The 17,631-nt window shown below is 44.1% G+C and overlaps 1 protein-coding gene across 2 annotated transcripts in view; it reads left to right on the forward strand.

Annotated features, from left to right (window-relative positions):
• GAS6 (growth arrest specific 6) overlaps positions 1–17,631 on the forward strand; it is a 41,443-nt gene that overhangs the window by 20,607 nt on the left and 3,205 nt on the right. For both annotated transcript variants that reach the window (XM_021414572.1, XM_021414580.1), the window contains exons 5-14: positions 801–923; positions 2,378–2,497; positions 4,316–4,441; positions 4,875–4,996; positions 5,938–6,056; positions 6,451–6,640; positions 11,513–11,677; positions 13,140–13,308; positions 14,621–14,793; positions 15,469–15,697. In XM_021414572.1, the coding sequence (XP_021270247.1) occupies positions 801–923; positions 2,378–2,497; positions 4,316–4,441; positions 4,875–4,996; positions 5,938–6,056; positions 6,451–6,640; positions 11,513–11,677; positions 13,140–13,308; positions 14,621–14,793; positions 15,469–15,697 (1,536 nt within the window). The remainder of the gene's footprint in view (positions 1–800; positions 924–2,377; positions 2,498–4,315; positions 4,442–4,874; positions 4,997–5,937; positions 6,057–6,450; positions 6,641–11,512; positions 11,678–13,139; positions 13,309–14,620; positions 14,794–15,468; positions 15,698–17,631) is intronic.

A 17,631-nucleotide genomic window follows, 5' to 3' on the forward strand; every position in this document is an offset into this window, starting at 1 on the left:
CAACTCATTTTTTGTGAGGACCAGAGAATCCTCTGAGCTGTCATTCAGCTATCTGCACAGCACTATCCCTACAGTAATGGTGAATCCCATTCCTTGCTCAATTGTGTAATAGTTTGATACTTGTTCCCTCAATCCTCCCCAAAATATGGGCACCTCTCTCTTTCTGTGGCCCTGTGGAGAACATCCATTACTGACTCTTGGAACTTTGCTTAAAAATCAGTGTCAGACTTTACTCTGTGTTGGCCTCCTAGGAGCATAGCGCTTGCAAACTGGATGAGTGGTTTGCAGTTCTGATGCCATTAACACATTCCTGTTTCTTATTATTTTCATTCTACATAATAGAAAAGCCTAAATTGCTCAGCTCTGGCAAAAAAAATTTGGATACAAACCTTTCATAACAAGTGATCTATCAAACTTGGTGAAATCCTCAGTTAAATTACCAAAAGTAAGTGAAAAGAGCACCCATCTTCCTTAAGGGCTTAGTTGCTGTCCGCTTTCTGTGTTCTCTGAAAGTGGGGGGAGTTGAATTAACGTTCTTTCAGGAGGTGCCCTTCAAATGTGGGGGGTAGCAGCTCACTGCCTTTTGCAATGAAATGAATTCCACCATATGTTCCTGTCACAGCTCATTTGGCATGTCAGCAATACGCATTAGCTTCCAGTTTTCTCAGGTGCAAGTTCTTCTGATAGTGATTCTCTGTTAAGTGTCTTGATTTTTAATAAGGGCTTTCATCACTGACCTCAATGCATTGTTCTGTTCTGTTCTGTGTTTGTGTTTGTTTTTAATTCCTTTTATAAATCAGATTTGCCAAATCAGTGTTCTCCTGATCCTTGTTACCAAGAGGGGACTGTCAGATGTGAAGATCTCAAGGGGGACTTCTACTGTGAATGCAAACGTGGCTGGCAGGGAAAAACGTGTGATAAAGGTAATGCATGTTTTGGTGTTGGCAAGGAAATCTAAGAGGTTATGCCCCAACTTTCTGTCGCGCTCCTCTGAAAAGGGCAGCACAGGTGAAGTGGTAGTTGCTTTACAAATGCAACTCTGTCAACTGATGCTGTTAACACTGTGGAAACAGAGGGCAAATTGCAGATCCTGAGAAACTGGCCCATCTCCCCATTTCCTTGCAATGAGAACAGACACTTTTGGCAGATTGTTGTTGTCATTTCTTGCTGATGCACAAACTGGTGGCATTAGTCTGCTATAGCCCCTCTCAGTGGTGCGATCTTATTCTAAGTTCACTCATAGAATAGTTTATGTTGGAAGGGACCTCACAGCCTACTCAGCCCCAACCCCTGCCATGGGCAGGGCTGCCCCTCACCAGCTCAGGCTGCCCAGGACCCCATCCAGCCTGGTCTTGAGCGCCTCCAGGGATGGGGCACCACAGTTTCTACAAATTCTACTCATGTCCCATTGTATATTCCCATCAACTCCAAAGGGAATGTTCAGGCAGAATATTCTTTCATACAGTATGTCCCAAGCCCAAAGAGATTTTCTGTATTCCTTAATGAAATACTGAATAATTCCTCCTCTTGTTCTCTGATTCCTGTTTTTCTCTGCCTGTCAGAGCTGCTGCTGTTCTGCCTGCCAAAATTAAAGATCTGCCAGAAAACACATCCAGCCAGTCCAGGACTGTGGCCACTAAGAGAGCAGCATATCCAAACCTTGTGTTTCCATTGTGAATATTGTGGTGAAATTATAGGCTCAAGACAAGCAGTTTATTTAAGTATTTGAGACAGTTGGCCCATCGGCTCTCAACAGCCTTGAGAGCTTAGCAACTGGCCAGTCTGAAGCATATCCCCTCTTTTTCATACAGAATGCCATGAAATTTGCTGTTCTACCAAACAGCTAACTGTCCCTTACGCAGACAGGACATTGTGAGCAGGTAGGGCACACAGAAGGTTAAACCCAGGCTCTCCTGAATGAAACAAGCCTTTGCTGCTGGTGTCAGTGGAGCACAGTGTTGCTCACAGAGCGCAGCAGCTGTGAACTTACTGTTTCTTGTGTTCTCTTGTGCTCGGCAGTAGTGAGGATATATTTTTGTGTTTTTTAATACCATCATAAAAGTTAGTTATAATATATGTTCTGCAGGCAAACTCTTCTTCTTCATCTCCGTAGGCTGAAGAGATTCTCCTGCACTGTCTGACTTACGGGGGAGGGGTTCAGTTACAGCTCCTGCTCTGTCTGTTCTGTTATCAAATGAACTCAAGCCAATGCACTTGAAGTGCTTGAATGAAATCTCTGTGCTACTTGTAACCATCAGGTTGCAGATGTGATAGTGTTCCTTGTTTGCTCTTTCCCCTTCCCAGCTCCTTTCCCACTCTCACTCCCCAGATCATGTCAGAGGTGAAAAGCTGACTGCAGTGCTTTCTTTTGGTGCAGATATTGATGAGTGCAAAGTGCAGCACGGTGGCTGTAACCAGATCTGCCTCAACAAGCTCGGCAGCTACCGCTGCTCATGCTACAGTGGTTATGCTCTTAAAGACAGCAAAACGTGTGAAGGTAAGCCTTCCTGTCCTACCTTCCAGCCCAGCAGAAGCTGGGGTCTGGGATGGTACCAGGTGCTCATGCCATCGCTGTATCCTGGCTTTTCTGTCATCCCACCACACTGCTCTCTGGTGCTCCAGTACAGGCCAGATTCGCAGAAGTCTGCAGCTGGGGTTGTGCTAAATCAGTGTAACCGATCGGCCCTTGTATCCTGACACTGAGAGGAGGATGGTCTGCCCAGGTGCACTGTTACACTCCTTCCCAGTCTCACAGGTTGTGGCTTATGAGATGATTGTTTTTATTTTGCGCATTTATTGTTTTATTTTTCTAAATCTGGGTAAGCGCAGCAGCAAGTAATTAACTGAAGTAGATAAAGACAGATAAATGCACTGCCACTCATTGTTAATAGCTACAGAAAGGCCCCAGTGGAGGCACGCCACTGCTGGACATGGCAGCTGGGAGCAGAACATGGGGATCTGAAGTAAGTGTCTGAAATGGTGGAATGAATTTTCGTAACAGAAGTTGAGCAACTGAGGTTTTAAAAGTACTGAGGAACTGCGTGCTGAGACACACACTCAGTGATCACAGAGAGCTGCTAATGTTTTTTGTGTCTCATGAAAAACAAGCAAGTCTGCATATGTTATACCCTTTATGAATGCAATGACTTCATTCTGAGCAGTTCACATACCTGACTTGAACAACGTATTCATGCTAACAGCCAAAAAGAGCAGGATTTTATTTCTGTGTCACTTCTGCTGTTTAAAGTGATGATGGTATGGCCTGCATGGAATCCCTTCTAATGTGCACGGACACTCAAATGAGCTAATCTTACCTTTGAATTGCAGTGTTTATTAGAACATTGTGAACACCGCTTACAAGATATGTATCCACGCCCAGCCATCATGTTGCTGGTGTTAATAGCAGATGCAATTAATGCTAGCTGGGATTTTTATTTTTAATGCTTTTGTGCATTTTGACAGTTTCCGGCTGTTTATTCCTGTCATTTTGTGCATACACTAAAACATTAGTTTTTACCTGTTGATTTATAGACTAGACTATAGACAGACTGCCACAGACTACTTCAAATACATGGGGAAATCATAAAGTGTTACATGCAATTGTAGTTTTAACACGTGTTAGAAAGCAAAGGTAAATATGAAACTCTATACTACAAATGTTTTTCCAGCACCAGGATTTTGGTGGGTATTAGTTAACAAGTTAGAAAAACATTTGTTAGTTTTTACGGGCCTCCAGTTCCAGTCCATTGCCTGCTTTTGTAGACACAACAACCACACATCTGTCAAACAAGATGTGTTCTTTGTGACAATCTGTCTTCCTCAGTTCCTCTTTACTAGTGCAGATCAGCAGATTTGGATCTCAGTTTTGTGAACGTGCTGAGGAAAAAAGGATAGTTTGCTCGTCTGAGGAAGGAGAACAGAGATCTTGGCTTTTCCACAGACTGCTGCTTCTGTGTTTTCTTAAAAATCATTCTGCTTTTCCTCATTTCCTGGTGGCTGCTTTTTATCCCCCAGTTTCAGCCCCATGGACAGAGTGGGTTTTTTGGTTTTGCATGAGGTTGCTTTTTTTAGTTTCCAGGCTTGTTTTGCATTGTTCTTTCCAATGGTGTTTGATGACTTAAAGAAAGAAGCAACAACTGGTTTTGAAAGCCTGACGTCATCCCTTATAGCTAGCTGAACCCTAAAGGTAGATTCCTAGAGATACTGGTTTTTCATTTACCAAAATAGAGGGATCCCTTCACCCTGAGCCTGCTCCAGTGTGCAAACAGTGATTTTTTTCATCTGACGTGGTATTGTTTAATTGCTTGTTTTGCAGACATAGATGAGTGTGCAGCATCGGCAGACATCTGTGGAGAAGCTCGCTGTAAAAATCTGATAAGCTCATATGAATGTGTTTGTGATGCAGGCTACAGGTATGATGAGCAGAGAAAGACTTGTGATGGTAAGCTCATGAAATAATACGTTAACATTATTATGTGCTCTAAAGTTATAAAAAATAACCAGAAATTGATCATCAAGGTTCAGTAAAAAAATTTTTTAGGTCTTATTGCCTTTCACTAGTTGTGGGCAACACACTGAGTTTGCAGTGATTTTTAATGCTTGAACCAATCTGTATGAGACAGAGTACTGAGATTTCTTGAACTTTTGAGAAGTGCAAGATCTGGTGGAAGCTCAGAAGCATCTGTACATGTTGCTGTCTCTCTTTGTATACTGTGGTATAGGGTAAGTACTGTCTATGGATATGGAGCACTTGGGCACGCTCAGATGAAAGGTGCAACAAAATGGCACTGCTAACTCTTTTTTTCCACCAAATAATTCATGTTCAGACAAACCAATGGCTGTTTTCTCCTCTCTTCTTTGCTGGTCTTGTGTAGATATAAACGAATGTGAAGAACGGCTCTGTGAACAGACATGTGTCAACTTGCCGGGGAGTTACACCTGTCATTGTGATGGCAAAGGGGGAGTAAAACTTTCCCAGGACATGAATACCTGTGAGGTATGTCAGACTTCATTGGTGTAACTGCAGAATGGTCCTTTAATTTACATTGCAATTGAGATTAACTGATGAAGCACTGGACCTGCTGAGTGACCAGCAGGAGGGAGTCAGAGCGTTAAGGGGCACATGAGCTGGAGACAGTAGCTCACCTGATAAGATAGAAGGATCTTGTTATACCTTTATGAGAGTCTGTTCATTCGAAGTCTCTCTTCTTAGGCTTCTGCTGTTCCAGTCCAAAAAGAACATGACAGTGATCATATAGTAGAATCTCACATTCATCTAGATTGGAAAAGACCTTCAAGATCACAAAGTCCAACCATCAACCTGACCAGCCGAGTCCCATCACTAAACCATGTCCCTTAGTTCTACAGCCACATGTCTCTTAATTACCTCCAGGGATGAGGAATCTACCACATGCTTGGGCAACCACTTGCAGTGCTTGACCAGGATAGCTCAACCAGCCCTCTGTTTAGCCGTGAGTTACCTCTAGCTGCACAAACTTATCTGAATTAGGCGCAGTAGGACCAAGGTCTCAGGGCATACGATGTAAGTTGGAAGACAGCACTTGCACTTTATACATCCCTGATGCAAGCATTTGAGGTGGATGGGCTTCAGTGGCAAAGGGTCATTCTGTATAAACCAGCCAAGAGCTGGTATGTTGCAGGCACTGAATAGCAGTAGAAAACCTTATGCTGTACCTTGTGAATGTGATTTCATTTCACAACAGGAAAGCATTCATACAAGGCAAATAGGAGGAAAGAGGGAAGGAAAGATGAAATGTTTCCAGGACTATAACAGTTATTTTGAGATAGAACCTGTAAAGTGCCTTAGCCTGCTATATGCATAGCAGCTGTGTGTTTGAGGAAAAAAAAGCATACTGCTTGATTCTTGTTCTGTTGTGTGAAGAGAATAAGTGCTCAAAAAATGTGTTTTGATTATAGAACATAATACCATGTGTGCCTTTTGCTGTTGCAAAAAGTGTTAAATCCTTATACCTGGGGAGGATGTTCAGTGGGACTCCTGTCATCAGACTGCGCTTTAAAAGGAAACAGCTAACAAGGTGAGGACAATTTCGAAGGACAGTTGAATGTTCTGGCCAGCTTTGATGCATGCGGTGGAGTCACTAAAGTAAGGATTATTTCCATGACCGTGTTTATTTGTTTGGATTTTGGAGTCCTGTTTTGCTAAACGTTATCCAAACCAGTAATTGAGAAAGGCAGTCTTGACCACAGAGCTCCTCAGATAATTACTAAAGCACAGTAATGTATTCCTTATTCTTGATGCTGTTTTAAAATCCATTTTCACAGCTTAAGTCTTTCGAGAGTGCATTAAAAGCTTAAATTAAATGTTTTAACAAACCATAACTGCTAGAGCTGATGCTATCTGTATGGAAAGTACCTGGTGGTTTTTGAACTCTGCATAACTAATTTATTTCTTGACACCTGTGCGGTCAGACTTGTGGCTGAGTTCGACTTTAGAACCTTTGATCCTGAAGGTATCCTTTTCTTTGCTGGAGGCCATCGAGACAGCACATGGGTAGTCTTGGCTTTGCGCAAAGGACGGTTAGAGCTGCAGCTGAAATACAGCGGGATAGGCCGTGTGACCAGCAGTGGACCGCTCATCAACCATGGCATGTGGCAGACGGTGAGCATGAGAGCTTCTGAGAGCTTACCTTTCTTTGCTCCTTCCTTCTGGGCTCTGTTAAGCACGGCTAGACTCTGTGTACTCTTTGTATTTTTGAGAAGATGCTTTTCCAGCCTATCCATTTGAGCTTCTGCTTGCACACATTGTCCATGCAAAGGTGGAAATGGGATACTTTTTGTCTATGATATATGTGTTTGTCATGGCTTATTTTTTTGTTTAGTAACAGGGCTCAACTCTGGGCCTTGACAGCTCTATTATGCTACAGTATGTATTTTTTAACTCTTCAAACTTGTTTATAAACAAAACATTCAATTTCCCTTATAAATAGGTTGGGGTCTACTGGAAATGGTGTGACTCCCTGCTTATTAATAACATAATCCCAGCAGTCTCATGAGAAGATACACTGCATCCTGGAGCTTGTGAGGCTTCACGTTCTTGGCACTCTCAGGATATCTCCTGGTGATTCTGGAAGTAGCATGGAGTGTTGCCATTTGTGGCAGGATCATAAAAAGAGTCCTGTAGCAGGATCTACAGTGGATTAGCAATTTATAGATGCTTTTTCCCCTTTTTCTTCTTTCCTTGTTTAATTAGATCTGCTGTCTTTAAGTTGATGTGTTTGCTGGGCAGCAGGCAGGTGGTTCTTTGTTAACTTACATAGGAGACAGATGCAGATATGGGTAGCTGAATCATTTTCTGTTTTAACTTTTCTTAGCATTAAAAAAAATAGAATTACACATTAAAGAAAAAGGGTGGGAAAAGTTTTCTTTCTAATGAATAAAGAAGTCCTTGAGTGCATACATTGTCAGCTACTGATATTTGGTAATATTTCCAGCAGACTAAGTGATTTTTAATTCAGTTCCTTGACTGCTATTGAAAGAATTTTAGATTCCACATGGGAGCTGTAGAGGTTCAGCAAAGCTGTAGATAAAATGTGTGACATGCTGTATCTTGGCAGGTAGGAATAGCCTCAAAGCAGTTATTTCTAAGTTAAAGATTTGTCCTGCTAATTTGCAATATGGTGAATATAACTGCCTTCACAGGGAGGATGGTGATAGAAGATGTGAAAAGCGGAACTGATGCTGCTCAGATGATTTAGGAGTTACAAAAAGTTGTTATTACCATGCTAAACCATTTAACTCAGGAGCGTAACGTTCTTGTTAAGTGCCAGAGCTCATGATGAAGGAATTACAAACTTTCCTGTACTAGTTTTAGTGAGAGATATCAGAAACGTATTTTCTATCTTCAAGTAATACAAAATGTTCAAACACTTGGGAGTTGCTGAATAAACAGTACAAAGGCTGTGTTTGCTTCCTGCAGGGAGAGAAGGGTGTATGATAAAAGCAATTATCATTTTTAAGCAGCAAGTACAATTGCTGGTCTCCTGCCAGTCCTCAGTGCCAGGGCTCTTATCTCCATGCACCGTCATACCCAAGAAATTGGCTGAGTTGCTGCAGCAATGTGCTTGGTCCGCTTTTCTGTAGAGATCATAGAATAATGGAATATCCCAAGTTGGAAGGAGCCCATAAGGATCATCGATTCCAGCTCCTGGCCCCACACAGCACCGCCCACTGTTCAAACCCTGTGTCTGAAGCCACTGTCCCAACTCTCCTTGAACGCTGGCAGATAGCCCTGTGGGTCCTGTGGTGTCTGTGCTAGTGACCAGCAGCCACACAGTGATGGGACAGAGGTGCCACTGCAGCCAGCAGTGCTGCTGTTGCCTTGGGCTGAATGGGACCTGGCAGCTTCCAAAGGCTCAGTATAGCACAGATGGAGGGGAGTCACATGCACAGGAATGCTTGCTTGGAGCAGGTTGATGGTAGTAGCTCTGGTGGACATCTCCCAGAGTTAAAGTGTTATTGTTGTGGCTGATGCTGGCCAAAGGCAGAAGGATTTACTCACAGGTGAAGAGAAGCAGTAGGAAGGAGCCTGAGCGCTCTTTGCCCCATGGTTGCCTCACCTCAGAGGCTTGGGATGCTGTTTGTGTTGCTGGGGTGTGCTGCTGCTGAATGCTCCTTTCTCTACTTGGTTTCCTTGTCCCTTGCCTCCACCATGCTGGCAGTTGGTCTTCATCTGCTTAACGTGCAGTGTGAGCCCTGTCTGTAAATGCCATTTAATCAATACAGTGGTACCATATAACTTGAAATCTGCTCAGCCATTCTATGCCCTCCCTCATGTCTCCTTTCTCCTTTATCTGGCGTGGTTTTTAATTTGCAAAATCCTATTGAGGAAGGGTTATTCCTTTTAACCTGTCTCCACATAGCCACATATTTCACGTGTGGACTTCCATGCATTTTTCAACCTCATCTTCAGTGAAGCACAACTCAGACCTCCATGGTCACAGTCCAGACTTAAATGCAATTTGGGAGCTTCAAGCCCTTAGTTTTGGTTTGACCTCGATTTTGGGTATTGGTGGGAACTTCATAGATGTGGTGAGGAAACAGTAGTTTTCCTATTTAACTTTCAGCAGATGGAAAAAAATACGTTACTATTTTATTGGCTATTTAAAAGCAAATAATATAAAAAAGCAACGGCTCTTGGTCTTGAACAAAAGTTACATCCTTTTATGTAAATACTAAGGCACTTTGAAAAGCTCAGGCCAATATTTCTACTTAGGTATACTCTCTGGCATTGATCTGTCCTAATCTACTTCTGGGTGATTATTCCCAGCACTGAAAACATAAACAAGCGAGCCTCAGGAAAAGCTTTTAATACAGTGATGTATGTGTAATCCAGCTGAATGAGGTGGCATGTATGATCTGATGAGAGTAGATAATGTAGTCACTTCTTGTTTGTTTTGATTTTCCCCTCAAAATCATCATTTATTTTCCTATTTGCAGTGTTTAGTTTAGTACTAGTATGCGGACAGTATGGTTGGCACAAATAACAGCCTACTCAAGATGACGGTTAAGCAATCCCAAGCAGATTCACCCTTGGCTCTCACCCAGCAGCTGTCTGTAGCCCAATCCCTTGCCGAGCTGCCCACTTGCTTTTGAGGAAAGAGCAGACTGAGTTAGCCAAGGCAGGATGCCAAGACACAAAACTATCTGCCCTTATTGCTAAACCTTACGGTAGCACTGAGCGACACTCCCTGCCTGCCTGGTAGTCTCCAAGCAGACTATCATAGAATCATAGAATCACAAGGTTGGAAAGGACCTACAAGATCATCTAGTCCAGCCGTCCTCCTATCACCATTACTTCCCACTGAGCTACTAAATCATATCTCATAGCACCTCATCCAGATGCCTCTTGAACACCACCATGGACGGTGACTGCACCACTTCCATGGGCAGGCCATTCCAGTGCCTGACCACTCTTTGAGAGAAAAAGCTTTTTCTTATACCCAATCTAAATCTCCCCTGGCACAACTTGAGGCCATTTCCTTGGGTCCTACTTGTCTGGGAGAAGAGGCCACCCCCCCTCCTCATCCCAACCTCCTTTCCGGTAGTTGTAGAGTGCGATGAAGTCTCCCTTGAGCCTCCTCTTCTCCAGACTGAACAATCCCAGCTCCCTCAGCCGCTCCTCATAAGGCCTGTGCTCCAGACCCCTCACCAGTTTCGTTGCCCTTCTCTGGACACATTCCAGGGACTCAGTGTCCTTCTTGTAGTGAGGGGCCCAAAACTGAACACAGTACTTGAGGTGCGGCCTCACCAGAGCTGAGTACAGGGGGTTGATTACCTCCCTGCTCCTGCTGGTTACGCTATTTCTAATGCAGGCTAGGATGGCATTTGCCCTCTTGGCCACCTGGGCACACTGTCAGCTCATGTTCAGCCAGGCATCAACCAACACCCTCAAGTCCCTTTCCTCTTCACAGTCATCTAGCCACTCTGCCCCAAGCCTGTAGCATTGCATGGGGTTATTGTGGCCAAAGTGCAGGACCCAGCACTTGGCCTCGTTGAACCTCATCCCATTCGCCTCAGCCCAGCAATCCAGCCTATCCAAATCCCTCTGAAGGGCCTCCCTACCCTTAGGCAGATTGACACTACCTCCCAACCTGGTGTCATCTGCAAGCTTAGTGAGGGTACACTCAATCCACTCATCTAGGTCATCAGTGAAGATATTAAACAAGATAGGCCCCAGTACTGACTATGGCAGGGACTCATTGCTCCTTGCAGCAGGATGAGTCATTACCACAGGCTGTTGGGTGTCAGCCTTGTGCTTCTCCTTCTCCTCTCTCCCCACAGAGCTGGCAGCTTCGCAGTGTTTCTCTGTGCAGCCTGGTCTCTCGCTTTGTAAGGAGGCACCTTGTCATAGGTCATTGTTCCTGTGTGACGCCCCACGTAAAGCAATTCCATTCAAATTGCAGCAAGTTCTTGAAATTTCAGTGAGGATAGATGGTTCCTAAGAGCAGCTTTTAGGAGATGTGGAGATATAACTCACAGAGACCTTCTGAAAGAAAAATTACTGCCTGTTGCACATTTTTATGATCCTCTCAAATGTGACTTATTCTGTAATTCTTTTTTGGGGGTCAGCAATCAACAACTACGCTTAGTGTGGCTGGAAGGCATCTGTTCTCCTTCACTGGGCCAACAAAAGACACCCTCTTATCTGTCTTCCTGGCTTTTCCTTTCACAAGCTGTCACAGTAGGAAGTTTCTCATTACTGCATTTAAGTTTTGCTTAGAGCAGCCTACAGATGTCATGTAGTTAATCCGTTCATTTATTTGTGTTGCTGTTCTGGAGTACCCAGGCTGTCTTTGCCATTAGGGAAACTCCAGATTGCTTGAGGTGGAATGTAACTTAACGGGTAAACAAAGAGCCTTGGGGACACACAATATTTCTGCATCCTGGGGATTTTGCTTGTGGTGTCTCTCCTTTAGTTGAGGCTGCAGGCTTTTCATACTGATATTTTCTATTTACGATTTTACTTCTTCAGATCTCTGTTGAAGAACTCGACAGAAGTTTGGTTATAAAGGTCAACAGGGATGCAGTTATGAAAATAGCTGTCTCAGGGGACCTGTTTACCCTAGATAAAGGACTGTATCAGCTGAACCTGACAGTAGGAGGCATTCCCTTCAAAACAAAGGACCTTATTGTGCCGGTAAGAATAGCACAATTTTTTGTATGTCTTAACGGCTTGATTTCATCTTCTGCTGAGGTAATGTAGGTCCCTTCTGAGAGCAGTTCAGCCTGCCCTGAAATAGGCAGCATTATCACCTACTGGATACAGATTTCTCTCCACTGACTACAGAGAGAGCCTAAGCCAGGAGCAAAGCTGAGACCCTTGGTGAGGTTGGGTGAGTTGTATCCCATTCCAGACCTGCAGAATTAGGAGACAGCAGGACTGGAGCACATGGCAAAGCGCTGGGAACTAGCAGTGACCATGCTGTCTTGGAGATGGTAGTGGGCCTGGCACACCAGCAGACAGTACTGAGCAAGGATAACATTGTGCCCTGCAGGTTTTTGTACTGTGACCAAAGTTTGATCTTCATAGGTACTGCATCACAGCTGTGTTGCTCCTGGCTATTACTCTTTGGTGCTGTAGGACCCAAGGGAAAACAGGAGCCTGTTTTTCTTCATTTCTTCCTCATTCAAGTAGATAGAGCCTACAAATGAAAGTTAGGGCACTCTATGGATTAGACTGGATGATGGTGCGTGTCTGAAATAGCTGCTGCTCAGGCTGTCTTAAATGTCCACCACACAGAGAGCTGGCACCTTGAAACCTAAATTGGCATCGTCTTATTTTTAAATGAGGTGACAAGCCTGTGGCTCAGGGACAGGCAGCGCAGCAGCTGAGGCAGGCTTCTGTTCCTCACAAGGAGTCATTCAGGGCCAATGCTTCTCTGAAGCACTAAGCCAGGGGTGTGGTCTGGATATATGATTAAGAGCCAAAAACTCCTGAGGTTTTTATCCTGGCTCAGACACTTAATTCTCTCTGCTTCACTTAACTGGGGAGAATGGTGCTGGTTGAGGCGCTTTGCAGGGAGCCTTCTCTTTACATACTGCCTTACATTTTAAGCTGGCATTTGGTCCAGGATAACAGCACAAGGAGCTGGAAGGAACAAGGTGTGCACAGAGTGGCATGCACAGCCACCCCTCCCTTATGCCAGAACACAACTTCTACCATGACCAGGTCCAACATGATGTGTGTCATGAAGGCTGTTTTGCAATGACACAAAGGATTTTTTTTCACTTCAGTTAGCCTCCAGTGCTTGCAGTGCAGAATTATGGGAGTTACAAAGCTGTAGCTACAAAGCTTCAGAATTAATTGCAGTAATGATGTGCAGTGTGTAGAAGCAACAGAATCAATACAACCAAATCAGTGGCTGCCCTAGCCAGTGCCCTTCAGTTCTGAAGAAACAAGCTGAGCCTGGAGCAGTTTCATGGGGAATACTGACCCGTGTATTTGCTCAGGGCTGCAGGATTGGTTTTGCCACTAGTTGATTTCCATGTTTTTGGCATGTCAAAGTGATTTATCCTATTTGATATCATAATATCCGCTGCACCTGAAATAGCCATTCTTTACTCAACAGTAGCTTAAGGTATAATGATTTTATTCCTAGATCAACCCTCGGCTGGATGGCTGCTTGCGGGCATGGAACTGGCTGAATGGGGAGGACAGCACTATCCAAGAGACCATAAAGATGAATGAAAGGATGCAATGCTTTTCTGTAGCAGGACGAGGGTCTTTCTATCCTGGCCGAGGTTTTGCCGTATTCAATCTTACTTACAGTAAGTACTTCTGTTGTTTTTTTCTGACTGTTGTCCTGCCATTAAACATATGTGGTTTAAAGCCTTTGACACTGTCCCCCACAACATCCTCATGGAGAAGCTGGCTGCCCATGGTTTGGATGGGCATACACTCTGCTGGGTGAAACACTGGCTGGATGGCTGGGCCCAAAGAGTTGTGGTCAATGGAGTTAAATCCAGTTGGCGGCCAGTCACAAGTGGCGTCCCCCAGGGCTCGGTACTGGGGCTGCTCCTATTCAACATCTTTATCAATGATCTTGATGAGGGGATTGAGTGCACCCTCAGTAAGTTTGCAGACAACACCAGGCTGGGGAGGAGTGTTGATCTGCCAGAGGGTAGAAAGGCACTACAGAGGGACCTGGATAGACTGCATCGATGGGCCAAGGTAAACCATATGAGTTTCAACAGGGCCAAGTGTCGGGTCCTGCATTTTGGTCACAGCAACCCCAGGCAACCCTACACGCTTGGGGAGGAGTGGCTGGAAAGCTGCCTGACGGAAAGGGACCTTGGTGTGCTGATGGACAGTCGGCTGAATATGAGCCAGTAGTGTGCCCAGGTGGCCAAGAAGGCCAATGGCATCCTGGCTTGGATCAGGAATGGTGTGGTGAGCAGGACTAGGGAAGTCATCCTGCCCCTGTACTCAGCTTTGGTGAGGCCCCACCTCGAGTACTGTGTTCAGTTTTGGGCACCTCAATAGAGGAGGGACATTGAGGTGCTGGAGCAGGTCCAAAGAAGGGCAGTAAGGCTGGAAGATGCCAGGAATTTTAACTCTAGGTTCCACAGGTGAGATACAACATCATACACTTCTTATAGGGCGACGATCAGGAAGTGTTTAGTTGCTCATCAGTGTAGTGTGTTTTTTCAGTTTAACACAGGCTTTTATAGAAGCATATGTCAGAGTTGAACTTAGATGCCTCAGTGATTTTTTGCCAGTCAAGAGCAATGCCAAAACTGGGTGCTCTATCTTGCAGCAGTTCTCTGAATGTCATGGCTTGATAGCCATGGGAATTTGAATCTCCCTTTGCAATGAAAAAATTAAGTTTGTCTTTTGACATTCGGAAAAGCAGCAGATTGCAGAAAGTAAAAAGAGGAAACCGAAGCCATTTTCTTCTCTGATTATATGTTCAGGTGCTTTGGCATTTTTTTGAGTAAAAGAGATGTAGCAGTCCATCCATGTGTGCATCCATCTATCCTCTTCTCCTGACAGAAACTCCACATTCTACCATTTAACCTATTATTCCTATGTTTGTCTTGCTACATTATTTTTTTTCTTTTTCTTTTTTTGTGTGTGTAGTGCAACCTTCCTCTGGGAATGAAACCAAGACAAGTTGGAAAATAGAAGTAAATGCTGTAATTCAACCGGCAACAGATACTGGAGTGATGCTTGCTCTGGTTACGGAAGAAGCATCTGTCCCCCTATCATTATCTTTGATTGATTATCACTCCACAAAGAAACTGAAACAACAGGTACAGACTAAGCATTTTTCCAGAGAAGATTCCTTGCTATTTTCAGGGACCTGGTAGTCATTTTCATAAAACAGCTGTCAGGTTATGCCTGCTTATTTGCACTTGCCAGTTCAGAACGTGGTCTGAGGCTGGAGTGCTGAAGTCCTGCCCCTTGGAGTTCTATATTGGACAGTTTTCACAAACTCATTACAAATGTAATCTAGGTAAAAGACGGAACTGATCTCCTGAATGCCAGTGTATTTTGTTAAAATTTTCTGGCAGAAAAGCTGTTCAATGTCACAAGCAAAGAACTGCCATACTCTGGAGCTCTTCAGTAATAATCACAAAGCAGACAAGTTTAGGTGTCACTCCAGGTGCTCTAAAAAGCCGGTTATGATGGAGTGCTCATGTATAACACGGCAGCTCTACTATATTTTGATCCACAAAGAACCAGGAAGAATCTTCTCTTAGAAGAAAGTGGTTACAACAAACCATTAGTCCCACACAGTTCATTGTTTTTTCACCTATGCAGCTGAGTTCAGAACATGATCAGTATTAATAATAAAGCTAATTCTCTGGTGGCTCCGCAAAGTCCTTATAAACAAGGCTACAATAGGGTCATCCTGACCTCATATAAGTGTGGCTAGGAACAGTTTAGCTCACTGCCTCTTTTCTCTTATTTCTCTTACTGTCCAGTTCGTCATCTTGGCCGTGGAGAGCACAGTTGTGTCCAGACTGGCAGTAAATCTCTGCGATAAGAAGGAGCACTCTGTGGACATCCTGCTCAAGAAAGACCAGTTATCCCTGAGGGTAGATGGGATGGAAGGAGAGAGAGAGTTAAGCACCTCTGAGTTAGAGGACAGCCTGTCCATTTTGGAGAGCTCTTTGCAGTCATCAGTGAAGACATATGTGGGAGGACTGCCAGGTGAGGAGACAGTTTCCTAACAGGGCATTCACACTCTCACCTCACCTTGCTGAGCTGGCAGTCAGGAAAACTGTCTCAGTTCATTGAAACAGGAAACAGTTCTGTGTTTCTGCTTGAGCAGGTTTTTCTGCAGTACAGGCATCTGATCTCAAAGAGATGTGAGAGTGTACTTGACAATTTCTTTTTTTCCTGAATGATTGCGTCCTTCTGAGGACAGTGGGAGGCAAAAATAGGAAGAGAGGGTTTTACTTGGTCAGCAGTAGAAATGGTTTCTCTGAAGGGCAGCTTTAAGCAAAATCATTGCCTTAAACGTGGTAAAATCCATAGGACTTGTACCACAGGTTCCTGTTTTTACATATATTAATGTTCATTAGGTGAGAATGTATGAGCTTTGTGTTCGTACCTAAGTACTCCTTGCGGGGAGATCTCCATTCTCATCTGTACTCCACTGCAGACTTTTTAAGTACCATCAGCATTGATAGGAAGTCTCAGAATTGACCCAAGGATCTGCTGTGAGGACTAAACATTTCACACCATAGCACATAGCACCTGGCTACACAGCTTCTCAAACGTATGTGTCATAGTTTTCTGCTATTTTATCTAATCTTCTGGTCTGACTCCCAGATCTGTATGGGCTCCTGGTATAGAGGTTCTCTGATAAAATGACTCATTCCAGTGGCCCCACATTGTCTGACTGAAGCTTAGGAAGCTCAGCTTGGTGATTCCCCCTGGCTGATGTCCTCTTTGAGCGGAGCACAGCAGTCCACAAGTAGCATATTTGCTCCCAGCAGAGGGTACTTAGGGCACAACCACGGGGCCACCATGATCTGTGGTTTTGCTGGCTTTTCAGCAACTAAGCTTCTTATCACAGGTCAGTTTGCTCTTCTGTTCTAAACTTGAAAGATCAAACTTTCACCTGAGTCATGAATTTTGGCTGAGTCAGGGGGTTGCCTCTTCTTCTGGCTGGACTGGTTTATCACTGCTGAGTCCCCAGGTACGGCCTTTTTTAGAGCACCAGGGTGCACTGTGAGCCAGCCACTGTGCAAGCAAGAGATGCAACTTACATGACTTCAGGTCGCTCTCAAATGCACAAACCCAGTCCTGTTCTGTAGCTGTTCTGAGTGCTCTGTTGTTAGCTCAGACTAACTGGGTGAAGCAAAGATTTCATTACCTAGAGCTAAGTGGGATCTGTCATAGCTATTGCTCTTGGACCCATTTGGCTTCTGTGGATGTAGCTGCTTTCCCCTTTTCCTGAGTTCTGCTCAGCAGCAGGGATTCCTGCCTCTGGCCTGCTTTTGCCATTGAGTGGAACCCAGAACTCGCACTGAGAAACCGTGTCACTTTGCCGAATGAATAAACATTTCAGCACCATGCTTGGATTCATCACTCTAGGTTAAATGACTGTATCAAATGGTCAGACCTAAGTGAGTTTGGCTCATTCAGAGTTTGATAGCTTTACACTGTTTTTTTTTCCTGATTCATTACCCAGTGGGAAAAAAAAAAAAAAGTTCAGTGGTCACACTTAATCTCTTTAGTCCATTTGCAATGAACAAAGAATCCTGGGTCAAGATATGCATGATGTCCCCTATGAAGTACAGGTAACATTGTAAATGCAAAAGAAATATTATTTAAAGAGGGAACATATAGGCATTTACTCTCTTTTCTGTGATGTTTGCAATTCTGATAAATCCTAAATGATGTAAGTTATATGACGCATAGGTGTTTTTCCAGGCAGTGTGTATACCGACCAGGTGAATGAGCCTTTAAAAAAGGCTACTCGCTCTTTACAGGACCACATTTCAAACAGATCCATTTCTAATCACAACAGAAAATTTGACCAGATTTGCAGCTGTAACACAAAGAAAATCTTTATAATTATTCTTGGTGGTATCTTACAAATCCATTTCAAAGGCCCTGCTGTCCTTAAGCTCTGC

The sequence above is a fragment of the Numida meleagris genome, chromosome 1 (assembly GCF_002078875.1).
Source record: "Numida meleagris isolate 19003 breed g44 Domestic line chromosome 1, NumMel1.0, whole genome shotgun sequence".
Classification (NCBI taxonomy): Eukaryota; Metazoa; Chordata; class Aves; order Galliformes; family Numididae; genus Numida; species Numida meleagris.